At 29.1% G+C, this 25,576-nt stretch overlaps 2 protein-coding genes across 3 annotated transcripts; both read right to left on the reverse strand.

The window, feature by feature from the left end:
- Positions 1-2,616: 2,616 nt before the first annotated feature.
- Positions 2,617-4,280, reverse strand: LOC112638931 (39S ribosomal protein L55, mitochondrial). The gene is made up of 2 exons (XM_025411568.1): positions 3,748-4,280; positions 2,617-3,167 (listed from the first exon to the last, which is right to left on the reverse strand). The coding sequence occupies exons 1-2, from the start codon at positions 3,942-3,944 to the stop codon at positions 2,843-2,845; spliced, it is 522 nt and encodes a 173-aa protein (XP_025267353.1). The 5' UTR covers positions 3,945-4,280; the 3' UTR covers positions 2,617-2,842.
- LOC105254106 (cystinosin homolog) lies at positions 4,173-22,323 on the reverse strand. Of its 2 annotated transcripts, none has more exons than XM_011262603.3 (11): positions 22,165-22,323; positions 21,250-21,573; positions 20,730-20,828; positions 9,918-9,969; positions 9,727-9,817; positions 8,926-9,111; positions 7,858-8,098; positions 7,535-7,654; positions 7,129-7,417; positions 6,918-7,020; positions 4,173-4,351 (listed from the first exon to the last, which is right to left on the reverse strand). In XM_011262603.3, the coding sequence occupies exons 4-11, from the start codon at positions 9,955-9,957 to the stop codon at positions 4,282-4,284; spliced, it is 1,140 nt and encodes a 379-aa protein (XP_011260905.1). In that variant the 5' UTR covers positions 9,958-9,969; positions 20,730-20,828; positions 21,250-21,573; positions 22,165-22,323; the 3' UTR covers positions 4,173-4,281. The 2 variants fall into 2 exon arrangements, with proteins under 2 accessions (XP_011260905.1, XP_011260906.1); XM_011262604.3 differs by lacking the exon at positions 4,173-4,351 and adding an exon at positions 6,086-6,404.
- Between the last annotated feature and the right edge of the window lie 3,253 nt (positions 22,324-25,576).

Here is a 25,576-nt window from a genome sequence, read left to right on the forward strand (position 1 = left end):
AATCATGAAATAATAATTATGGATAGTTAATAATTAAGAAATTAATAATAAATTATATATAATAATAAATTATATAATTAAGAAATTAATAATAAATAAATTAATTTAATTATTATTAATAATTAAATAGAATTAAACTAAGAGTAATAACAAAAAAACTTTGAAAATAAAAATATGAGAATTTCTTTTTTAATTTTCATTAATTTTAGACGTAGCGATTATTATATTTGAATTCTTATTTCATTATATATTTTATATTAACATAATCACGATTCTATTATATTCCAAAAAATTCACTTATTATCATAGTGGAATACAGATGCATATGCTGCGTAATTTTTTTCTTTTTCTTTTTTAATATATTGGGTTTTAATATATTGGATTAATTTAAAAAAAAATATATCAATTAAGGTCACTTTTCCTATCATTTTAAATGTACTAGGATATTTAAATGTACTACTTCCATTTTCCATGTATACGTATTATCAGTTAAACAATACTGAGTCGCTTGACTTTGAACAATGTCAGCTGATAATCGATTCTGAGTGTACTGACGAGTGTAATGTATGTATTAATAACGTTCGTCGAAATAGCATATTCAAAGCGCGCTTTGATGATATGATTGTATGCTGGTCGCGTTTCAGCACCTTGTAGATAGTTCATCTATCCCCCATATTGTTGCCTAACAATTTTCACACTTCTGTCGCAATGATGATTTCACCGCGATCGAAAGTGCATGCAACAATTGTTTCGATGGACGCACTGATACATTGTATCACGCATCTCTAGCCGAATTCAATATGCTGGTAACGTATAAAATTTTCCAATGTAATCGAATCGTGTGTATCATGCAATATAAATATATAATAAATATAATTATACAAATAAAAAATTTTAGAAAGTAATCTCTCAATTTCTTAAAATTTTAATAATCGTGTTGGCATGTTTTTTTTTCCTAAATCGTTCCGCGCATATCGAAAATTTTTTATACTAGTAAATTAAAAAAGAATGTATATAACATATATTCTTTTTTTTATTTAGGAATCGTGTAAAAACTACACTATAGCTTTATGTGTATAGATAATATTAGTCAGTCGAAAAAGTCATAAAAAATTTTTTATAACAGTAAATTTAAAAAAAAATGTATATACATATGTAGTATATATTCTTTTTTCTATTTAGGAATCGTGTAAAAATGTAGCACAATATCATTTAATATCATTACTGTAGCTTTATGTGTATAGATAACATTTGTCAGTCGAAAAAGTCACGAAAAATTTTTTATACTAGTAAATTAAAAAAAAATGTATATACATATAGAGCATATATTCTTTTTTCCATTTAGGAATCGTGTAAAAATGTAGCATAATATCAATTATACTATAGCTTTATGTGTACAGATAATATTATGTCAATCGAAAAAGTCATGAAAAATTGACAACACACTCGGCTCGTTTGTCTTTCGCAAATAAATATCGAATAAATTTGTAAACATCGGCTGTAAAGACATTTATATTAATCCATCACTTTCGCTCATCTTTAGTGCAACAACGAGACTTTCAATTATAGCACGTCGTCGAAAGTTCATCCGCCGTTTCGTCCGGTAATTATTTACGGTTAGCGCGAGGACGAAAAGTGCGTTCCGTGGTGCGAAGGCGAGAATCGGAGAAAGTCACGAAGGAAATCGCTTTAAAACAAACGATATGACCGTCGACGTCGGTCGTGGCAAACCTCTCTTGTCACGCGACATACCGCAGAAATAACAGAGCACGTGCGCCACTTGAAGAATACGCTATCGTCTAATAACCGGCAATCATATTGTATATGTTTCGATATGTTCTATCTCGAATCCTGTAAAATGTAGCATGCGTACACAAATGGACTGACGTTCAATTATCGAATAATTTATAGTATAATTAATAAAATAATTCTCAATAAATAAAATAAATGAAACGCGAATCGCATACATTGAATCGAAGCGATGAAAATTTATTTAACGAATATTTAATGTCTGTTGCAATTCGTCATGACATACGTCATACGCGCATTACAACGAAATTTCACTCGTGGCTCCCACAACTATGCGGTTCCCTCATCCGGATGTGAAAACGGGTTTATTGCCCGAACGATTATTGCCCATTGAGAGAGGAATATTATTCGAAAGCGGTTTGAACCCATAATCAATTCGATTTCCGTCGCGTATAGTCTACTTTCTTTTTCAGACAAGTTCAAGGACGCTCTGAAGGAAAATTCTACAAATTATTATATCCATTTTTCAGTTTCATAATTATTTCATAATTACGAAATATATACCTTTTATCAATTTTTATAATTTTAGTAATGAAAGAAAAATATAATTCCGTGGGAAGTAAGAGATTAATATTATCTTGCATACCTAATCTTTATTGCATTATTAATTCATTACTGTGCCATTATAAAGAATTACAAACATTATTTTATATTTTTAGAATATTCATAATAATGTAATATCGATATCATGTCATATAAATGGTATTTTCTATTTTATACAAGAAATGCAATATATAATTAAAAATATTTAGATACAAATTAACAGTGATAATAGATTAGATCTATTTACTACTACTATGCTTTGACACAAAAATTTATAATAATTTAAATTTATAGTATTTACATTTCCTCAATGATCCAGAGGAAATGGATATGTAATAATTTAATATTACAGCAAACTAAAAATATATGAAAGATAGAAAGGACCCTTATATTAGCCTTAGATTTTTATACTTTGACATAGATTTAGCACGTATAATACAGTTCTCAGAAACGCTTAAAATACAACTTTTTAAAGTTGGCATACCTGTCATCACTTTTTAAAATTGAGATACTTATTCTCATCAAAAGTGTCTTCAATTTCCTTGGCTATGACTATCTTCTTTTTTGGTTTACGCATCTCGAGTCGCTTCTTTTGTTGTTCCGGTGTAAGTTCCTTGATATTTAACGGGAGAGTTATTATCTTTCGTGGCTCATGGTACTCGATCTCTATACTACTTCCATCTGACAAAACAAGAGTCGTAGGATATGTTCGTTCATGCACCCTTCTGTGCTTCTTTGTAATTGCCGCTGTCCAACAATTAAAGTTTCTCTGGCCAATAGCAGAACTGCCAATTCGTGCAAGTGACGTAATCATTCTGAAATAAACAAATATTTAGGCCTGTAAAGTTACTAATGTGAGACTTATATACATTCACACATAAAGTATAAGTTTATAGCAATAAGTTTATAGCAATCTCAAGATAGATATAACGAGTATAGCTTCTCATAATCACAAATTACAATTTTTAAATGAAACTTTGCAACTTGGAAATTCATGTTTTCCTCGTTTACGCGCTAAATATACAACATAACATAAATAATAAAAAATATTATATAAATATATTAATTTATTTATTAAATATATTTATTATATATATATATATTATATTATATATTATTATACATTTATTATATATTATTATTATATATTTATTAAATATATTTATTATATATCTTTATTAAATATATAAATATATTTAATTTTTAAATATATTCTACACACATCACTCTAAGAGTTCACTGTTTTTATAGGTTATGTTATGTTGTATATCGCATTAGAACGTGAAAATGACACGTGTTGACATGACGTATATACTTCTAAATCACAAATAATTTTTAAATTATTCTTTTATTCGTAGAACACCGGGAATACTTGAGAATAAAAGAAAATCCTACCTGCCGCAACGAACGACGAGACGAGCAGCTTGATGCGACGACTTGAAGCTCTGCGCAATCGAGCGATCGAGACGTGACGTTCCCGCGCGATGGATCGAAGGCTGCGCGCGCTGCCGGTATCGAATTGCGATTATCAGAACATGGCGAAGGTTTCGAAACGCGGGACAGTGTGCGCTCGTCGGTGGACGTTTTGTCATTTTTTTTTGTTTTTCGAGCGGTGCAAGCACACGTTGCGTGACTTTGCGTGCGATTCGTTTCTGTGCGTTTTCACAAGGAGAGGTGGTTCGACGTCAGACAGAGGTCTATCTTTTTTTTCGACGTCAGTGGAGCAGTTCTCCCCGGGGTAAGTCAATTCAGTCTCAATTGAAAGGAGGGGGAAGGGGGGAGAAGCTTTCGCTTTGCGTAGAATCCCCTGTGCGAATTTCTTGCGAGATATGTAAAATAATGTGCGAAGGCGATGATCGTCGACGAGGAACAAGGGTTTGCGACGAGTATTGTTTTAAGCGTTCTGATGTAGCGACAAGCGAGATGTGTTTATACGTCGCATTCGCTCTCGGATTTCTCCTGACAATGGCCAGGCAGGTGAATATACTCGGTACGATTCCTGTAAGGAAAGGAATTACGACATATTCTTTAGATACTTTCGGTAGCGAGCGGCGATTTCGGAAATTCGTCGATCTCCTCCGGGTATATGCTTAAGAAAAAAATCTCTCGCTAAATATCGTCATCATAGAGTGCATTAAACTGGTTAGTAGAGTTAGTCGAGTTAGCGAACTTAATATTAACCCGGGAATTCAAATGGCCAACTTTTTCTTTTCATAAGGGAAAGTTCGCGTAAATATTGACGCGATTTAACTTTTTACTTTTTATCGTTACATTTCGAAAAAGTACAAATAATTCCTTTATATTAATTATTCATACATCGTATAATAATTATTCGCACAACTAATATTTACTTCACAATATCAGGTATGAAAAATTATAATAATAAATTGAACGCAATAGAGAAATTTATTTGTAAAATTAATTTTAAAATCTTCGTGATTATATAAAAAATTTCTAATATAAATTTGTCCACCAAATTATTTAATCGATTTATTTATCATATAATTTAGCATAAATATTCGTCATATAAATAAAAAATAGCAAAAAAGATATATGAGAAACAACGTTTATATATTATCAATAAAACATTTAAACAACGCAATATATTATCTTTACGTATTAGCTCGTAATGCAGAGGTAAAAGGATAGGCATTTATTTCCCGGGTTAATGATGAAAACCATACATACGCACTCATTCGGACGGTATACGGGAATGCACACACAAAATCGTATTTATTCAACATTCAAACTTATTTGGACTATTACTCTCCCAAATTGTAATGTTCACCTAAAATCGCCGCAGTCTTTCGTGCAAATTGGAAAAGACTTGCCGCAATTAAACGTAAATATCGATGTAAAAATCAATGCGAAACATGCTTCATGCATATATTATATAGTCATCCTTATTTATCATATTTACCATATTCTGCTCTATGGAACATACAACATTTATAAAATATAATATATATACTTTAATAATATATTATACATATTTTAAATACAAATCGATAAATTGTACAAAAATGAAAATAATATTTTATATCAAGACAGATATTGCTCGCATAAAACATGCTATTTTATTGTTAATATAATTATAAAAATAATTGTTTTGTAACTTTTCAACAAAAATCTATCTACACACATTAGAAAATCTTCCCAAGTTTCTATATATCATTATTTTAATATTTTAATTTTATATTTTTGGTATATTGCTACATATTAAATAATAATAAATACTTCATAATACTTTATTTATAAATTATTTTTAATATCATGAAATATGTAATTTAATTTAATGCAAGTTCCTTATAAGATCATTAGATTAAGAGCATTATTCATTTTAATTTTTTCTGATATGACGTTATTTCAATTTATGCTAAGATGCATTATGATTCTATGAAGATTTATTTTATTTTTCCAATTTGAGACTTAGTCAAATTAGAGTTATAAATTAAGAAAAAAATAAATTACTTTTATCAGTACTATAATACTAATAAACATATATACTTTGATTTGAATATTTAAATATATATGTATATTTTTTTAAGACATTATAAAAAACATTACATAACAAAAACTGATATCTTTATAAAAAAAACATATTTGTCTCTCTGTCTTCTTCACATCATACGCGCATTCATAATAAAAAAATATATTATATGTATATATTTAAAATATATTTATATACATATAATATATGCTACATATATTTATTTTTATCTATATATATAATTTAAAAAAAATACGTTCCGTGGAATAAGTATTGAGATGAAAAGAGGGTATATCAAAATGTGCGTATTTTTCAATATCACGTATGCTTGTGCATATATATACTCGTTATATATGCACTTTATTTCCTACTTAATTGTATCTGATGTACATGATAATGACGAATGAAGAATTATTTATGCAAATGATGCGAAATGATTTTTAAAATGCATAAAACGTGTATAAAACGTAGATCATGGAAAAATTTTTAAGGAAGGAAATTAAGTTCTCGATGATGTCGTTATATTTTGCCGTTCAGGTCAATCACCTTTTCATCATTATATCTGTAAAATCAAAGTCTCGCTCTATCTACAATTGTATAGCTTAGCTTGGTAGATTAGATGGAAGGATAATATAGTTTGGTAATGGTACAACACAGTTATATATATGATTAAGAAAATCCAGTAAATGAAGATTTTTCATTTTTACGCGAAAACGTTAAACTCATATACAAGATCTTTCGATATTAATTAAATAATTAACATAGCGAATTACTAAAATAAATTTATTTTAACAGTTAATAAAATCATGCAATCAATAAATATTTTAAACGTGCAATTAAAAATGTAACATAAAATGGGGTTAAAAACTATTTACTTCTTGCATGCATAAGATATTAATAAAATACATTTATTGGGTTTTATATAAAGAGTATGAGAAATGATTCACATATAAGATGCATTATTCTACTGGTAACTGATAGGATCAGTATCTTTAAAAAATTATTCAGTAAAATGAAGAACAAGAATAAACAAATATAAAGCACAGGCAATATTAAAGCATGCATGCATACATACCTGTATAGGACATAATGTTGAATTATGAAAAATATATCAAATGCCACAGAAAAGAATCCTAGACCAAATTTAGTCGGATCTCCAAAAATACTTTCCCAATCATCTGAGATAAAAATTATGATATATTAATATTTCGTGAGAATTAATTTATAAAATGAATATGTGCGCAGGCTAAAGAGATATAAGTTTAATTATATATCTATATTTTTACCATAATTATAAGCGTTGAGTATCATTTGTAGCATTGATAGAGTGCCACCGGTAAAATCTAAGAATATATTTCCTATACTCCAACCAACTGTGGACTTTCTTCTATAATTGTAATACGCTTGCGGTACATATTTAATAAGCGTTATACTGAGCTTGACATAACTACAGTAATAGAGAAAATCTAGCCAGTGGATTGTGTTGACGAAGGATAATACCAAAGATATTAATATAAAAGTGGCAAATATTCCGTGAATAATACGTGCAATCGTTGATACTCTTTGATTACCAATCTAAAATAAAAATTAATACATTTATGTTTCAATTTATATGGTCTAGCATGATATTTAATAATCTTATATAAAAACTCTGTTTCAGTTATGTAACTATTATATATTAATTATAATCACCTCATAAATGAAACATTGTCCGATAGTTATAATAGTAGCAAATACTGCATGTAGAGAGAAAAATATATCATTGATTTGTACAGGATTCAAACCTTTTGGATATCGATTAAAATATTCATCCTGAAAATATTATAATAAATTAATCAGTTATTTTCTTTTTATAACAGGAATTTAAGTTCTATCACCCAAAAAATAAAATAACTCTATTGAATTATAAAAAAGTAATAAAAGAGATCTAAATCTTATTTATTTATGTTTAGTATTTTTGTAAAAGAATTTTTATTTTTAAAATTTCTCTATAATAAGAAATAGCAATATCTTACCTCAATCTCAGGTATCCAAAAAAGGCCACAATTAAATAATGCATACATAAAAAAACCGACAACATTTAGTGAGAGAAAATCGAAGTTAAGTCCCACAACACTTTTTCGTTTATAATTAATATAAATTTGTGGATAGAAGCTTACACTCCATGCTAAAAAATATATCCATCCAACCACAGCACTAATATGGTACAGCACATCCGATTTCTCTATAGTCACTCTAACAAATGCTTGAGAGAAACTAAAAAAAAATATGTAATAAAAATTAATTTCACTTATGGAATATTAATAAAATTACTTTAAAAAAGAATATAATGAAATGCATTAAATAATATAATGTAAATATATATCGTAAAATATATAATGCAAAAAATAGAATAGAATTTTTGCTCACTTTAAATCGACAGTATGTAATTGATCTCGTGGTATAATGATAATTTTATACATTTTTCAACAGTTTTTATGATTATTAAATTAGATTTTCTTTTACACAATAATTTCTTGAGATCCACAATTTTAGGAAGTATATAATATACAATATAATAGTAATTTAAAATTTACTTTACTAGGGAGGATATATACATATTGTATAAACATCACACATTTATCAACATCACCGAAAAATATATTGATATCATTTTTATTAGTTATAGACAAGTTGAAACATTATTAAATTTAAACAGTATTAAATTAGAATGTAATCCATTCAAAATCTGAATACAGACTGACCAAACTTCAAGTTTCAGCTTGACAAGTTTAGGTCAAAAGGCTATCTGTGCAGCCTTAGCTCAATGCAATAGAATGTGAATGTAACATTGATCAAAATCTTTTCAGAATTAGTCATAAAGATAGGAGAGACATAGATGCCATAGGTCTCTGCTCTTTACTGTTTATTGTTGCGTAATATTTAATGATGAATACATTACTCAAATAAAATGTTTGTGATCAGCTGTTATTATAAACATAAACATTTTTTTATATATAAGCCACAACTATATATAATAATTGATTAAAGCTTAAAACTTAAAATATTCAAAATTCACAGAATCCTTCATTATTTATACTTACTCTGTAATATTACTGGGAGTTACATTAGCACTAGCAATTGAGTGACCCGCACTCAGACCTTTTACATAAATAATCCAATTTTTTTTTACATCCGATGTAATAGTAAAGTTAGATGGTTTTGTAGATATCAAATCAGGATGCTGTATATCTATTATAACTGTTGCATTTGTGTCAGATAAAGCTTCCCTGAAAAATAAGAGAGACATGATATAATGTAATACAAAAAAATATACATTTAATTATTTTTTAATATATATTTAATATATATTTAATATATATTTAAGAAATAGCTTATTCATTTCATTGTGCGTGAAAATTATAATAAATATATATATATATATATATATATATAATTTTCACGCACAATGAAACGAATTAGCTATCTCTCAAGTATCTACATAAATTGAACGATAAAGTGTAAAGTCCAGGGATGATATCATGTTTGAGTATCATTATCCGCTTATTATTATCAATACTTTTACAGTGTATGATAAGACTAATCCTGTCATGATTGTAGCATGCTATGATTAAGTGATACAAGTAGAATAAGAGTGAAGTCATATACACATGTTTTAATATACTGTTATCACTTATATAAGATTAGTTTCTATTACTATATAATTAGATATCAATTATAATGCCAATATTGCAAATATATACAGAAGCTCCTAAATGCAATATATATGCAATCCATGTAATATAATACGTAATAGCCAATAAAATCCACAAGTACTCGATAATATTCATAGCACAGCGTGATGCAATAGCACAAGTTAGTGACACGTAACAATTTATACTCACGTTAAGGAAATGTTAAATGAATTTTGTTGATTGAGAAGTACTTTTAAATCCTGCGATGACACTTTAAGGGCTCCCTGAACATATGTTAAAGCTGCAAATATATAAAAGATAACATATAATACATAGACTAGAGTGCAACAACAAAGGATACTTTAACATATACTTTTTATATATACTTTTTTACACCTTACCTAATAATATTAAAATCCATGCGTAACGTAACAAGGCCATACTGCACTTTAGCTGAAACAGAAGCGTGCACCACGCTTAAACTTGCATTATCGTTTTTCAATGCGGAAGGAATTGGTGCTATCGTAGTCATTATTCCAATGCCACCATTATCATCGCAATCTTTTACGTGTCACGTGTGACACGATATCGCGCGCGTCTACTTGCGCGGAATTAATTAAAATTCGTATAGACGATACATGAAATGTGGAACGATGATAGCGGCATATTTAACCTCAAAAGAACACGGGTCATCAGTCATCATTCGTACGATACGATAGCATTTCGCGCACTAACATTGCTCTTGCATCCTACTGTCAGCTGTACTTATCGTTGAATGACAGATGTAATGTATATTTTGCGACTTTGTTATATTATTGACGCCATCGAATTTCCGCGGCTGTCAATGTCCATATTATTATATTAAACAATAACAATGATAAAAATTAAACAACGACAACGATACTAAGTATCACCGGTGAAGAGACGCTAAAAAAATGTCAATATCACACAAACTTAACCTCGACAACGCGACAATTTCACGGGAGGTTAAAAACGATAAATAAGCCATTAATAGCGAACACGTGACGTCCAGTCAGCTGGTGTATTATCTGGCGGCAAGAAATTGAAAATGTAACACTTGTGTAATCAGCTGTTCGATAAAGATTTTTATTGGAATTATTATAGAATGGAATAATATTTTTTTATGTCATAAACTATGATAGTGTAAGTTTTAGAGAAATAACGTACGACAAAAATACATAAAAACTTTCAATAATGTGAAACCTAATTTATATATATATATATATATATATATATATATATATATATATATATATATAATATAATATATATATATAAAGATATATATATATATATATATATAATATCTCAAAAATATTAATATGATTATTGCATTGCATTACATAATTTATATAATGATGCAAAGAGAATGAAAATTTAGTTAATTATAGTTAGTAATAATTAATGTTAACACTAACTAATGCGATCAGAAAGATTTAAAAAGATTTAAAATCATTTCGCTGATAAGGTTTTGATTATTTAAACAATATTAATTAATGATTAGTGTGTCCAGTTTGTCTTTCGTTCTAAATCTAATTGATCAGAAAATTTAATTGAATTTAATTAGTATTAACATCTGCGTTAATTATCATTAGCATTAATTCGCCCAATCTATTTCTATCAAATTCCAGCACACACTGTCCGATATTTTTTTTTCTTTATTTCACATTTAATCGATGATAAATTTAATACGCTATAATGGGTCAAGTCTTGATGAAGTTTCATCGAGATTACAGAAAGACTAGCACGAGTGTCCAAAAAAAATAGAAAAAAAAATATGAAGAGTATGATAACGATAATAACGAAAGAGAAAAGAGAAGAGGACAATATATCGAACAAAGTGACGAAGATTTATGACATATATTTATTTTCCTATGTCATAAAAGATCCGCATGATAAAAATGGTGAACAGAATAATGATATTTTGCGTAAAAGAATTTCATGGGGATAATAAACCGGATTACATATGGAAATTAATAATATGAATAATTAATTAAGAGAAGAAGCTGCACACATGAGTAATTTAATCAAATAAAATTATTTTTTATTAAAATCCTCACATTTGTAGCATATTTTCGATATCTTTCTCGTATATTTCTCTTTTCATTCTTTATATTTTTATGCTCATAAAATTGAATATTAATATATTTTTTCTACCCTATTACATGTATTAAGAGAGAAAAAAAAAAATATATATATATATATATATTTTTTTTTATATATATAAAATATATATATATATATATTGAAATTTTTTATTACATATATGTATGTACCGGAGTTCAAAACATGAAATATGTTTCTTGAAATATGTTTATGGGTCAAATGAAATTGAAAAATACTGTCCTAAAAGACGATGATGTTTGTGTGAGAGAAACAGAATTTTTATTATTGATGCCTACAATTTTGCGATTCTATTCGCTAGATATATGTATTAATGCGTAGAAAAACGTACATATTTTATATCGAAAAAGAGCTAAATTAGAGTCGGATTAAAGAAAACGATGATCTTTTATAAAAATGAGGCAAAAACTCAAGGGACAGAAATATAATCGCTCATTCATATTATATATGCTTAAATTCGTTATAACGTGATTATTACCGGATATTTAATTAAACGTAAGAATAATAGATGATTATTAGTCGCTGCAATATTGAAAATGAGACGCCTTTTACTTTTTCGGTGACAATGTTACTGCCGTATCCCGTTATCTCGTATTATTCGTTAATTTATATTACGATACCGCGAACGATTTAAGCACGAACGAGAATTAAAATCTAGGCGAACGAGTATAATAACGAGATTATCATAAATTACAGATTAAATCCCGACCGCGCCGCCGTGCCTGTTGGATCAGCTGACTTAACGTTCGTTTCATGCTAATTTCTTATTACGGACAATTACTTAATCGCGCGCGTTCCAATGTGGGTTAAACGTTCGCTTCTGATTAGAAAGTATAATTCAACACACGCCGGCTCATTAATATTATTTCGGAGACATAACATTATACTGATATAAAATTTTGACACGATTATATATTTCACTTTAGGACTTTTATAGATTCTACGAATTTCGAAAGACATACAATATTTTACGTTCAAAGGACGAAAGATGATATTATGATATTATATATTTTGAATAATTTATAGTAATAAAATAATTATGTTAATTAATTATATTAATAATTATATTAATTATATTAATATTATATTGATTCCTTTCATTTTTATATTGATTCCTTTCATTTTTATTTATATGACAAAAAACTATTATTAGCAATTATCATAACTTAATGGAAATAAAATTTATTCATATCTATTTTTATATAAGTAATATTTCATTTGAAATTTATACAATTAATAGAAATTGCTCAATTCCTTTAAAATTACATCAGGTACCGAAAAATATATACCTAGCACGACAGTAATTTCTCTCTTAACCATAATTCTTTTTTTAATATCCACCGTCAGGATGTCATCGAGGTGGAGAACATTTCATCTTTCTCGTATATTCGAGATATTTAGGGGACATTTTCTCTCTCTTCCTCTAACCCTCCCCTGTTTTCCGTCGTATTCTCTGTGATACATTAAAGCAAAATGTCGACATTACAACCACGCGTCGCTCAATATATCATTATACAAGGTGTGCCTAGCTGCGCATTGAACGACTCGCGGCTGCGGCGATTCTCCTGGACCTCACCCCGGGATATATCTCGCGCGATACCGACATTATTATTCCATCGGTGGAATTATTGGCGCAATTAACTGTCTCTATAGCTAAACGGTTTTAAATACTCCGTGTCGCGCACTGTCGCCGGCTCTTTTGTCGCCCCGTTCGGGGCCCTCCGATCGATGGAGCGCGAAATATACGGCCGCCGGCCACACTCCGCCGCCGTCTGTCTGTCTATCCGTCATTGATCGTCGAGAAATTTTTTATGGCTTTATTTCCGATTTTATCAGGCTTTTATTTTTTTATTCTAGGATACGCCGACTTAATACATGAGCTTTTACGTTCTCGCACTTGGAAACGAATTATTAATTTGTCAGAAAATGGAACATTAATGTTGCTTCTCAGAGGAATTAAAAGATGATTTTTATCGATAATATCGACAAATGTCGTCTTCTATAACTCGTTCAATTTCCATATAATTAAATATTTTATAGTTATAACGTGAGACACAAATTATATCATTGAAAGATTATAAACCTCCGAATGTCGGTTTTTGTTCGCTTCAAAAACCTTTTTCATTTTCCCATTGTTTGTCGCCTGTTCCGATACATGTTGTTTGTTAAATATTTGCATGACTAGAAGCAATAATTTATTTAATTTATCTAATTTTCATATCCCCATAGCTATACAAAGGTTTTACTCCTACAATAACATGTAGCGGGGGAGTAACGTTCGACTGCTATGATGCAATTTTCCCTCATTTAGTAGCTTATTTGCTCAATCATGATTTTCGTTTGAAAAGAGAGAATTCAGTTTTGCGTCGTATATCCGCGTGTTTATAACGCGTTCATGTCCCTGCAATGCGGAGAATAACAATATTCATTGTAAAGCGAGTTTTCTCCGTTCAGTGACTGCAGTCGCAAAATTACACAGTCGCGAAAAGGGGAATTTAGTTTTCATTAATTTCCGTTTGGTTCCATAATTTATTGCGTATATTCGAAAAACACAAATCTGCGAGCAATAATCGCATATTATAAATTATTAGGAACTGGTATGCCTCTCTCGTGCATGCAGCGATGTATCATTTCTACGAAAATAACCGTACGAATTGCCAGAATTCGCGTACATATGGGGTAGTCGTGAAAACAGCTTGTAATAGCTACGTCGCGAAATTTGAGCACTGATGCTTTTATCGTATGAATATTGATGGCCATTGTCCATCGATGCATGAATTTCATGGCTGACGACGAGACGCGTTGTAATATTGTTGCGAGATTATTTTCACAACATGGAGTCGGATAGCTCATTTCTCAAAAGTATCATCAGTAAATATTTCCATTCTATATTTATTATTATTTAAAAGAGACATATATATATATATATATATATATATATATATATAAGTTTTTTATAAACGATAAATTTTATTTTGGAAGTATTATTATTACCTTATACACGCGATATTAATGATTGTTAATCGAAATATTTATTTTATTTGTAATAAGTCGTATTTTATAATTAAATATTGCTACGTTTGTAAATTACAAATTAAATATTTTGCAAGGTCGATTCTTTTTCATATATTTAATATATTTCTCCGTACGATATGGTATACAATTTATTCTGTGTAATTGCTATGTGATTTTCTTGTATGCTTCAGTCAGTTATTAATGTAAATTTACGAGTTTCTTGCTGATCTACTTTTTTATTGTAGATCTGGTTTCCAATATTAATATCATTGTCCAGCGCGTTTGATTATACTGCAATATCGTATTTGATTAAAGCGTATAATACTTAAAATTAAAGCATATAATACTTAAATAGCAAAAACAAAATATTACTAATACTTATAAAATATAAAGATGATAGAGCAGAATAATTGTGTGTTACGCATTTAAACATAAAAATGTATTTGCATCTTCTTAAATATTCATCAATTAAAAAGCTTTTAAAAATGACACATGGCCATTAGATTTTTAAAATATCCATGTTTAAACAGCAACATGACAATAGATACTTTAATCATCGTTGAAATATAGATTTTTAAAAATATAACGCGCGATTTCTATCATAAATATATATATACTTTATTTTAATTTTTTTTATTTCTTCTTTAAATTTTACTTTATTACATAATAGAAATTTTTATTTCATTTTATCCAAATTTTGTGTAAAAATTAATTCATTACTTTATATGTGTGAACCAAATATATATTCGATCTTAATATTAATATTAATTATTAATTTTATTGTTTTATAGAGTTTATACTATTTATAGGTTTATATATATATATATATATATATATATATATATATTATTCATGTAAAAGTTGCATAATCCCAAAGGAATACGTATTACATAACATACCTATTTTTTTATAAATGTAAATATTTCGAAAATTTGTGATGATTAAGCTAGTTTTAAATGGAACTATCCAAATTATTTATATAAGTCGATTTATTTAATTTATATAAATCGATTCCTCGTATATTCAGCTTAAAAAGTTATAAAAGAATGGCTAAAAGTTGAATATTTTACGAGATATTTCATAATTTTTGCAAACTTGTCAAATTAAAATATAAAACATCTTGTAAATTATCTAATTTTTGGGTCATTCTACTTTTAACCTTTTACGTTAAATACTGTGAAAATTGATTTATATAAATAAATTATGATGATTTTAAAAAACTAGGGCGATCTTTAAATCTTTGAAAATTTTACAAAATTAAATTCTTCTATAATATTTCTCTTTGTAAGAATGGATAAAATCATATATATTTTCCATATATAATTTACTACAATATAAGTTGAAAAAAATTTATTTATTCATTAAAGGTAATAATTAAAATTTCGAAAAATCGTTTGGTTTCTCGCTGCATCTTGGTCTAAAGATACATGTGTAGACATGTGGATCATTTTTTTCTAAAACTGTAAATTATCATTAAACTATTGAAATATTTCTCTCTGTTTCTTTTATCATTAAGTTAATTGATGAAGTTGTTAGATGTTGATATTGATTGGGTGATATGTTTAAAAGACTAATTTGGGATTTTGGGAAAAGCTGTGATCTGTCGTTAATTCATTGAAGTGACAATAGTTAATTCGCTTCTGACGTTTGATCAGTTGATTGAAAATTTGATTAGTGAACATAATTGACGAGCCAAGAATACATAATCATCTGTTGCATTAGTAATTTATTAAAAACATAATCGATGCTTCATATTTATAATTCAATTACATTCTTATTACTTTACTATTATATATTCGTATATAAATTAATAGATACAAGTCATAATGATAAACCATAATCGATGAAACATACGTATAGAAAATGATATACCAGTAATATTGCGAGAGAGAAACAGAATGCAATTATAACACAAATCATTAAATATTATATTTCTTTAAAAGATTCTTCTTAAAAAATATTCCTGAAAGATCTTTTGATCATTTGTATAAAATTCATAAATTACTGACATTTACAAATTTTCCGGTCAGTATATATCGATCTTGAAAGAATACTCTTGCAAAGTTTAGCAGTCTATACATACAATGCTCGCGAAACATGTTGCCAAGTGAGATTATCGGTTTAGTTGGCAAAATTGCAAAGTGTAAAGTAGAAATTCCTGGCGTACAAATTATATCAGTTAATAACCAGAGCGCACATACATAACGCGTAAGTAGATAATCGAATTAATTGCGGCGCGCGCGTTCAAATAAATATATTCTCGTTCTCGCGCGATGAAACCGTGCTGTAAAATTCAATATAATGCGAGATATAATATACATATCGCGCGCGCGCGTGAGATATAGGCAATATGCAATTTCCGCTTATGGCCGATAACGTGTCATCGCGTAAATAAATAAAAATGGTGTCGTCGTATGTTGTTGGCGGAACGAAATCCAGTCGAATTTACAAATCAGTGGGACGAGAGTGAATATTTAATTACGCCATTTGTTTATCCCATTCCGTTGAATTGCTAATTCGTGCAACCGAGTGTCCGATATTCTCAAACAATAAGCGGCCCTTTAGATTAAGCTCCATTTATATTTTTCATTACGATCAAATTATCGCGTCATTCTGACGTTTATTTTGACTTCATGACGTTATGTTATAATTTTATTCAACGTTATTTATCATGATAATGGGAATGAATAAAATCCGTAATGGATCGCTACGGAAGCGATGCGAATAACTCAGAATAATATAAGCTATATTTTTGAAATTAATTCCAATTTTTAGATTAAAATTAAATTTATAAAATTGTTTAACTTGATAAAACACGCTCTCAACCGTGCTATTTAAAATTAATTAATCAGAATTTATTGATGTAACATCGATGAAACAAACTTTATTTTTTTATAATCTAGCATCTTAGAACAAAATACACAATTTTTAGAAAGCACCTCCTTTATACATTAATCATTATTTTATCGCTTTATCTCTTCGCTTTATCTGATCGATAAACAATGTTCCTTGAGATTAGTATTTTTAATTATTATTAATTTGTAGTGTCGATTTTGATATAATGTAATGTGCACAAATTAAATGTATTAATAACTTTATCATATTAAGCATTAATATATTTGTGTCTGACTATCAAGAAGTACGGATTAACCGAGAAATTAGCTCGTAACTCGATCATCTTATTTATGACAAAGAACATTTCATGAATCACGTGCGCATCAATAACAAGATCGGGCATTATTTTATGACTGATCAATATCACATTGCGAGCATAAAGTGCAATATAAGTTATTCAATAAATGTGTTTCTTAAATAGGGAAGCTCGTGATATTAATAGAAAAATTCATTCACAAGAATTAATTACTTATTATTTATTAACCATGATAATATTATAGTATGAATCAATCCTAATTTTGTCGTATTAATTTTTTTAAGGGTAGATTCTGTAACTAAATTAGAATCAATTTTTTAACTAAATTAAAATCGATTTTTTAACTAAATTAAAATCGAATTTTTTAAAATTCGATTTGGTTTAATTCGATGACAAATTCCATAAAAATTGTACTCTTTTTCTTCACTGCTTTTTCATTCTGAAAGAAGAATTGCGCGTTACCAGTATCCTAAACTCGATGCATTCGCAAAAAAATTCTTTGTTCGAAGCAATGTCAGCAGCTTGCGTAATAATACGATGCTATATGACGTTAATAAAAAATGAACGCATTGCAAATGCTAATCATTTTTATCGTTTCTATCATAATTATGTTGTCCATTTATCTTGACTGATCGAGAGAGTTTAAGTCGCTATCGATTCGACTGACTATAACGTAGCTTGATCGATCTCCTTTCATTGCTCGGTAATGGAATACGAACGAGGTGCCTTGTAACGATCTCGAATCCTGCATCACGTATTGTAGATTCGTTGCAAAATTTCCATTCGTTGCAAATAACCGATTTTTGTTTACGATATGCTGTAGGCGATTTTGTGAAATTTTCAACGAAAACAACTTGCGTCGTTAACACTGTATTTGTGCGACGTGCTCTATGTTTGGCGCTTTTTGTCGTTATTCTGTGCGACGTCGATAAAAGCGTCGTTCTATCTAGCACGAAGAAGTTAAAAAGCTCGCGTAAGCCCGTGCCCGATCTGGCGTGTTCATGAATAATTCACAATTTATTGAGTTTTAATATCAATATCGGCGCGATCGCGGATTAATCGACTGGCATGACTGGCCAATATTTATGTACTTTTCTAAGCGACGCTCACGATGTTGACTTTTTTTTCCATCGATTCAAAATTATTTATTTCTCACTGATATTTGTCGAATATGTTTGGCAGTTTTCCTGAAATAGTGTGTAAATGGCTTCATCAAAATTTTATCATTTTATTCCATTTTCGAAAATTCCACATACGAAAACAACAATAGTATTGAAATGTAATACGGATGTAATCAAAACGAATAAAATTGTCAATATCGAATTATTAAAGGTCACACATTTGCAATGTCACTTAAATATCTGTTTTATTTTCATATTTATTGAAGATCTGCTTTGAAAAAGATTCTACTTTGGAATTCTATTTGCAATAATGAATCACGGTGTGTGATTGACGTGATTAAATAAATTATAACTATGTTCACGTATAATATATTCGTGAAGATATTTGCGACAATGATCACTCTCTCTTTCATTACATTTTATACAAGACTATTGTTACTGATTAATTCGTGATACGATATTCGAGATATAAAATGATAGCAAGCTTTATTTGATATTGAAGAGGTTAAGTCTTCGATAAAATGATTATCTATGTCCGAACATTTTTATCTAAAATTATCTACATAATAATTTATGTTATTCTTTTAATGAAAACTTACTAGGTGTTTATATTATATTGTACAATATTATTTTTTAAAACTTATAGGTATTTATATTATATTGTACAATATTATTTTTTAAAATTGTTTTTATAATTTAATTTGTTTAATTCGCGTAAATATATGTGATTATTAATTTAGTAATATATTAATTTTATTAATTTATTAGAGATTTAAAAAATATATTATTTTATTATAATTAGTATTATAATTAATCCCATAATCTATATTTATTTCGAATACAGAGCTAGAATTATAATTTTAAAATTCTGAACTATTATTTTATCTAAAAGAAGCTTCATTTTTAAAATTTTTCAACGATAATTCATATCTCTTGCTCGACATTCTTATTCAAATTTAATGCGAATATCATTTAAGACAATGATTGTGCATGCGGAAGAATTGCTGGATGTGCGAGAAATTCTCGCAACGTTTAGAAAAGTGGTCGAGCATTTTGTTACATGTGTGCAAAACGTGTCTTGTGCCAATGACTTATGTGACCTATTTACAATCGCATTCAACGCCCTCGTTTTCTTTGATTTCGACATGCTTGCCGGTAGCCAATCGTACAACACAAAACGGCTCATCCGCCTTCTCCTCTCTCTCCCTTTCTTTCCGATCGATTTTGATTTCACGGCCAGTTTCACGGAAATTAAATCATTGCACGATCGGCGAAAATGACGGATCGCTTTGTCATAAATTCATGCGGCGCAAAATCCTCACTATTCGTCCCCGCCATATAGAGATCGTTTAACGGTACTTTATCGTGATAGATGTGTCTCCCTTTTAGCGTTCCTTCAATGAACGTGCACGCGGAAGAGACTTCATGCGTTTGACGAGATGCATATATAATACCCCATGGTTGGCGTGTGCGTATGTAGCGGGACCGGTGGAAGATGAATCAAAGTTCATTTTAGTGTATTGAATTAAGAAAAAAAAAGCACACATGTGTACGTGCGTGTTTCATGATTGCGGCATTAGTAGCATTAGCTGCTGATTAAGTGTGGGTAGTAACGTGATAATTCATTACTTTATTCGACTTATTTCCGCCTCTGACGGGCCGTTCATTATATCTATCATGACGTTATTTCAGTCGATTTAAACGATTGTTACGATGCAATCCTGCCGGTTTTTACCGTACTTGATTTATCGATAAAAGTTTGCGCCGCAGCGCTCACTCACCTGTCAAATTTCTCGCTCACAAGCGCGACAGTTAAAATCTACCGTCGAGATGCAGAGACGTTCAATCTCTGCGTGCTACAATAAACCTCACGGGATCGTCTGTAACGAGAAGCTCTTTATTAAAGGCTGCTGAAATATGCACGCCATTCGTTGACAGAAAAAATATTTCTTTAAGTGACTTTTTTTTGAGTGACAGTGTAATTTATTTTTCTCTGCTTCATCCATCAACTCTGTATTATTGATTTTGAAAATAACATTTGATTGACTGAACATTTATGTGTATGCATCATATAAAACCGGAAATATCCATAATTAATATTTCCCAATATAAAAATACGTCTTATATCAATAAATGTCAAAGAAAAATAATGATTAGTAAGCAGAAAAATTTGGTGTGGACATTTTAAAATTATAATTTTTAGGTAAACTACACTTGATAATCGAATTCTAAGAATTTACTTTTGTTCACTCAAAAAAATTCTCAATATCTTATATGAAGTAAACTTAAAAAAAAACATACCACTTCGTTATCAATTAATCAATCCAACATGAACAAATATCATTTGAGAAATTTTTAAATTCTATTACATCTAGAATCATGTAGTGTTATCATTCCAGTGAACAAACGTTTTCAATCATAAACTCGATACTGTAAAAAATTCAGCTTGTCGATGATTTCACCGGATAATAATGTCAACTTTAATCTTCAATCGAGGCTTTATCAGTTGAGTTTCAATATCTCCATGATATTTGATATTCGAAGTCCTTAGATTCGGCTTTAAATTCATACAGTTTCCTATTCTTGTTTCTTGAAGAATTTGAAACTAAAGGGAATATATGTCCCCTTTAGAAGAAAGAGTGAACTCTTATCAATTATTATTATTATACTTTACTGACATATTTTGATTTTGTTTTGCATGCAAATATATTTAATTTCTTATATATAAGAATATTAAAAGAATAAATATTATACACACGCGCGCACATACACACACACACACACACACACACACACACACACACACACACACACACACACACACACATATTTATTTATTTATTCTTTTAATTGTCACATATTTTTCACAAAAGACATCTTTAAATAATGTCATTGAGATTGATAAAATCATCTAAAATTAAATGAGATTGATAAAATCATCTAAAAATAAATATAAATTCACAAATGGTGACATCATTATTTTTCAATGAAAAATAATTTCTGATGAAATTCGTAAAATTTGAAGTTGTTGAATAAGAATTCACTATCTCAATGACAATCTTATTATTTTCAACGTGAAATGACGATAAAAGCAGGAATTTACGTAATGATAATAATCTCTATTTTGATTCGATAACATAGCTTCGAACAAACTCATTTAATTCGTCACAGTCAATTGTCGCGACGACATCTTTTCGTGCGGAAAATTGATCTCACCATTACATCAGAAGCACTGGTTATGTTGGAAATAATCAGCGTATTCGCAACGATTCTTCCTTGTAAAAGATTGTTGTTTTCCTTGAAAAATATGACGTGCACCGCATTAAAATCGACCGGTTGCTGCCGTACGTACGAAACGACTCGCAAAGACTCACGCCGGATCACTAATATATATAAATCCTGTAAGAGAGTCTCTCCCCTCTCACTAAAATCTTTTCCCCCATACATGATGGTGTGCCCCTCCATCATTCTGCTTGTGATCATTTCTGACCGCTTGCTCTCTATGTGAGCAAAATTCGCTCGATTTCGCACGATTTCGACATCCTTATACATGACATTGCAAATATTCTCCTAAGACATGCTTACCTTTGACGAAATACTCGATACGTCCCACAATGAAACTCTAACTCTCGTTAGAGCGTGCAATACGCGCCATCGTGCGCGACATATTGCGCTAACGGCGCAATCTCCCTCGTTTAAGACACATCTGGGTTTTAATGAAATTTAATATAAGCTATGCCCTGCAATCTTTTGATCGATCCGTCTTTGCATCAGAATGTTTCCCGCTTCAAAGCAAATTTTTTATTTTTGCCATCTGCCGAGAGCGTTTGCCGCACTTTTATTCCCATGACTATTTTATTCATCTTAGTGCAGAATATGAGGTAAAGATATTGCTTTTAGCTCGTAATAATGAATATTAAGGGAAAAAGCTGAACTGAATTTCTTAAAACTCTATATTTAAATATCAATATTATAACGTTATGACGTTTCTCATAATTTCAGATAATGACATAAGTTAGATCATCTCTCGAGTCATTCATTCAATTTGCTTAGATAATTAGGAGACTGTTGGATTAGATAAAAGTCATCATATCTTTGGATCGTATCTTTGGAAGATTAATTCAGTCTATTTTTATCATCTCTCATTAGATAACGTCGATGCTAGACAGATTAATTGGAATATTTTGTTTCTTATATCACAAACTCCTATTATTATGCATATTAACTGGTAATAATTAATTGATAAAAATTAACAGAAATCGGTATATTTACAATCTCATTTTCATCTTTCTACAATTAATACTCCATATTTAATTTTCTTGATATCAATTGTATGACTAAATTGAAAGCTTATATTTAGCATTAAAAATGATAATTCAATATTATGTTTCTAAGAAATTACATTACGTAATACTTTCAACTTGTTAAGACGATTAAAATACGACACTTGTGATATGTCTTATGAAGAACACTTATTGTAAGCGAAATAAATTAGCGTGCGTTCTACTTATAGATCATTTATAGATAGTAATTTGTTAATTCAAGAAATAAAAAATCCTGAGTTCTTTATATATATCTGTGTGTGTGTGTGTGTGTGTGTGTGTATGTGTGTGTGTATGTGTGTATTAACATTGAACTATTCACATTCGTACAATGATATGTGTAATGACAAGTAACATGACAAAGCAACAAATCGGCAAATTAATTGATGTTTATTGAATTCAATTGAGTCCACTACACGTCAAGCTGCGGCCAATGAAAGTCATTAAAAATTGATCGTTATATTCGATGCATCAATGATATGAAAACGAGTGCTTATTATAATTACTAAAATAATTTTGAACGCTTCCTGTGTTTATCTAATAATTGTACATATCAATCTTTATCAACAAGCCATCAATCTCTGAAGCACGAAAACGAAAATCCTTATTAATTAAAAATGATAAAATCTAATATATAGCAATGATATAAAATTATATCTATAGATTAGGTTAATAAATCTCACATTCATATTCTTCAAATTTTTTTACATTATTTATATTATTTTCAAATTTAAAGCATGCAGCAAAATTGATATCTAATTCAACTATGAAATAAAAAAAAGATCAGATATATAATATATCAGATCAGATATAATAGATCAAATATAATATAATAGATCAGATATAATCAGATATAATATAATAGATCAGATATATATAATTCTTTTAAATCTATGACTTTTTTATTTACAAAAGTAAAGAACGTAAATTATTTTGTTTAATTATTACATAAATTCAGTCGTGTTCATGAAAAATTAATAAGACATTATATTGGTCATCTCATATGCTTAAATGTGTGTCAACATATGGTTAATATTCGCCAAATATTCAAACGCATATGATGAAAGTAAACGTCAAGTTAGCCTCACAATGTGTGAATACGTCTATCGATATGACCGATGATGAGATTTAAATGACCGTTCACCTTGACATTGACTTGGGAAAGAGGGCTAATTTTGTGAAGCAGCGAAGGGGATCAAGTATGTGTGCAATAACTCACACGTGAACGATATATACTGAACAATGACGGCGGGAGATATTCACGGAGCACGTGGTATCGTGATGTCACGGAATGACGAGACAAATGTGCGGAATGACGTAACTCACGGCACATTGCACGAGTTCTTCCCCGCACGCTTAGATCCTTCAGATCGTCCGAATTACACACGATTGACACAAATACCATGAGTACGATGAATGTTCGACGACGCGACGTGGAGTTTTTTATCATCTTGCTTTCGCGATGTGTCGACTTCAAGGAGAAAGTCACGAAATAAGAATTATTTATAAAAAACTCGCTATCATATTTTGCATGTAAATTTTACTGTCGAGATCATGCAATATAGTTCTAAAATATAACCTAGTTACAATTAGTGCTTTTAACTTTTTTTTCCACTCCCTAAAACTTGATTATATTTCTCGTTACAAAAATAATAATGAATGAGACGAATGGCAAATAATTGATTTAGTATTAGAAATAATATTAATAATTTTTTTATATATGTGTTGCTTTTTTGCATTTCATATTCTCTGTTAATACAATATTCTAAACACGAATATGCATGAATCCAAATGCTATTTTTAGAAGCACGCAAATTAAAATCTTAATTATTATGCTTAACATGCCCATTAGTAGAATTGTAAAATAAGAACTGGTTAGTTTTTATTTAGCGAATTTTTTAAAGAAATTTTTCAATGAGATTTTTCTGCAGAGATATTTGTGTACACTTTTAATTCTACTACGGTTATGAAATGAAGAAAAGTTTTCTGTGTAGCTAACTGTACATTTTCTGTAAGGAACATGTTAATTATATCGTCAGAGAGAAATCTAAATTTTATGAATTTACAATATAACGTAGAATATATACAGAAGTTTGATAGTAACTCTTATTTACAAATTTTACAAATTTATTTAAAAATTTTAAATAAATATGTATTTTAAATTGTAATAATCAGAGAGGGAGAGAGAGAGAAAGAGAGAGAGAGAGAGAGAGAGAGAGAGAGAGAGAGAGAGAGAAGTGTATGCCATTTAATGGATAATACATTATTGATATGATATATAATATGAAAATATAAATTAAATTAAT

Source organism: Camponotus floridanus, unplaced genomic scaffold, assembly GCF_003227725.1.
Source record: "Camponotus floridanus strain SB8 unplaced genomic scaffold, Cflo_v7.5 scaffold40, whole genome shotgun sequence".
In the NCBI taxonomy this organism is placed as follows: Eukaryota; Metazoa; Arthropoda; class Insecta; order Hymenoptera; family Formicidae; genus Camponotus; species Camponotus floridanus.

What these genes read in the sequence shown, in the direction of transcription:
- LOC112638931 (XM_025411568.1), bottom strand. Translation starts at nt 3,944, where the DNA reads ATGACAAAACGTCCACCGACGAGCGCACACTGTCCCGCGTTTCGAAAC. An exon ending in CTCGTCGTTCGTTGCGGCAG is followed by an intron (nt 3,168 to 3,747) that starts GTAGGATTTTCT and finishes TGTTTATTTCAG; the next exon opens with AATGATTACGTCACTTGCAC.
- LOC105254106 (XM_011262603.3), bottom strand. Translation starts at nt 9,957, where the DNA reads ATGGCCTTGTTACGTTACGCATGGATTTTAATATTATTAG. An exon ending in ATGGATTTTAATATTATTAG is followed by an intron (nt 9,818 to 9,917) that starts GTAAGGTGTAAA and finishes ATATATTTGCAG; the next exon opens with CTTTAACATATGTTCAGGGA. An exon ending in TCATTTAACATTTCCTTAAC is followed by an intron (nt 9,112 to 9,726) that starts GTGAGTATAAAT and finishes CTTATTTTTCAG; the next exon opens with GGAAGCTTTATCTGACACAA.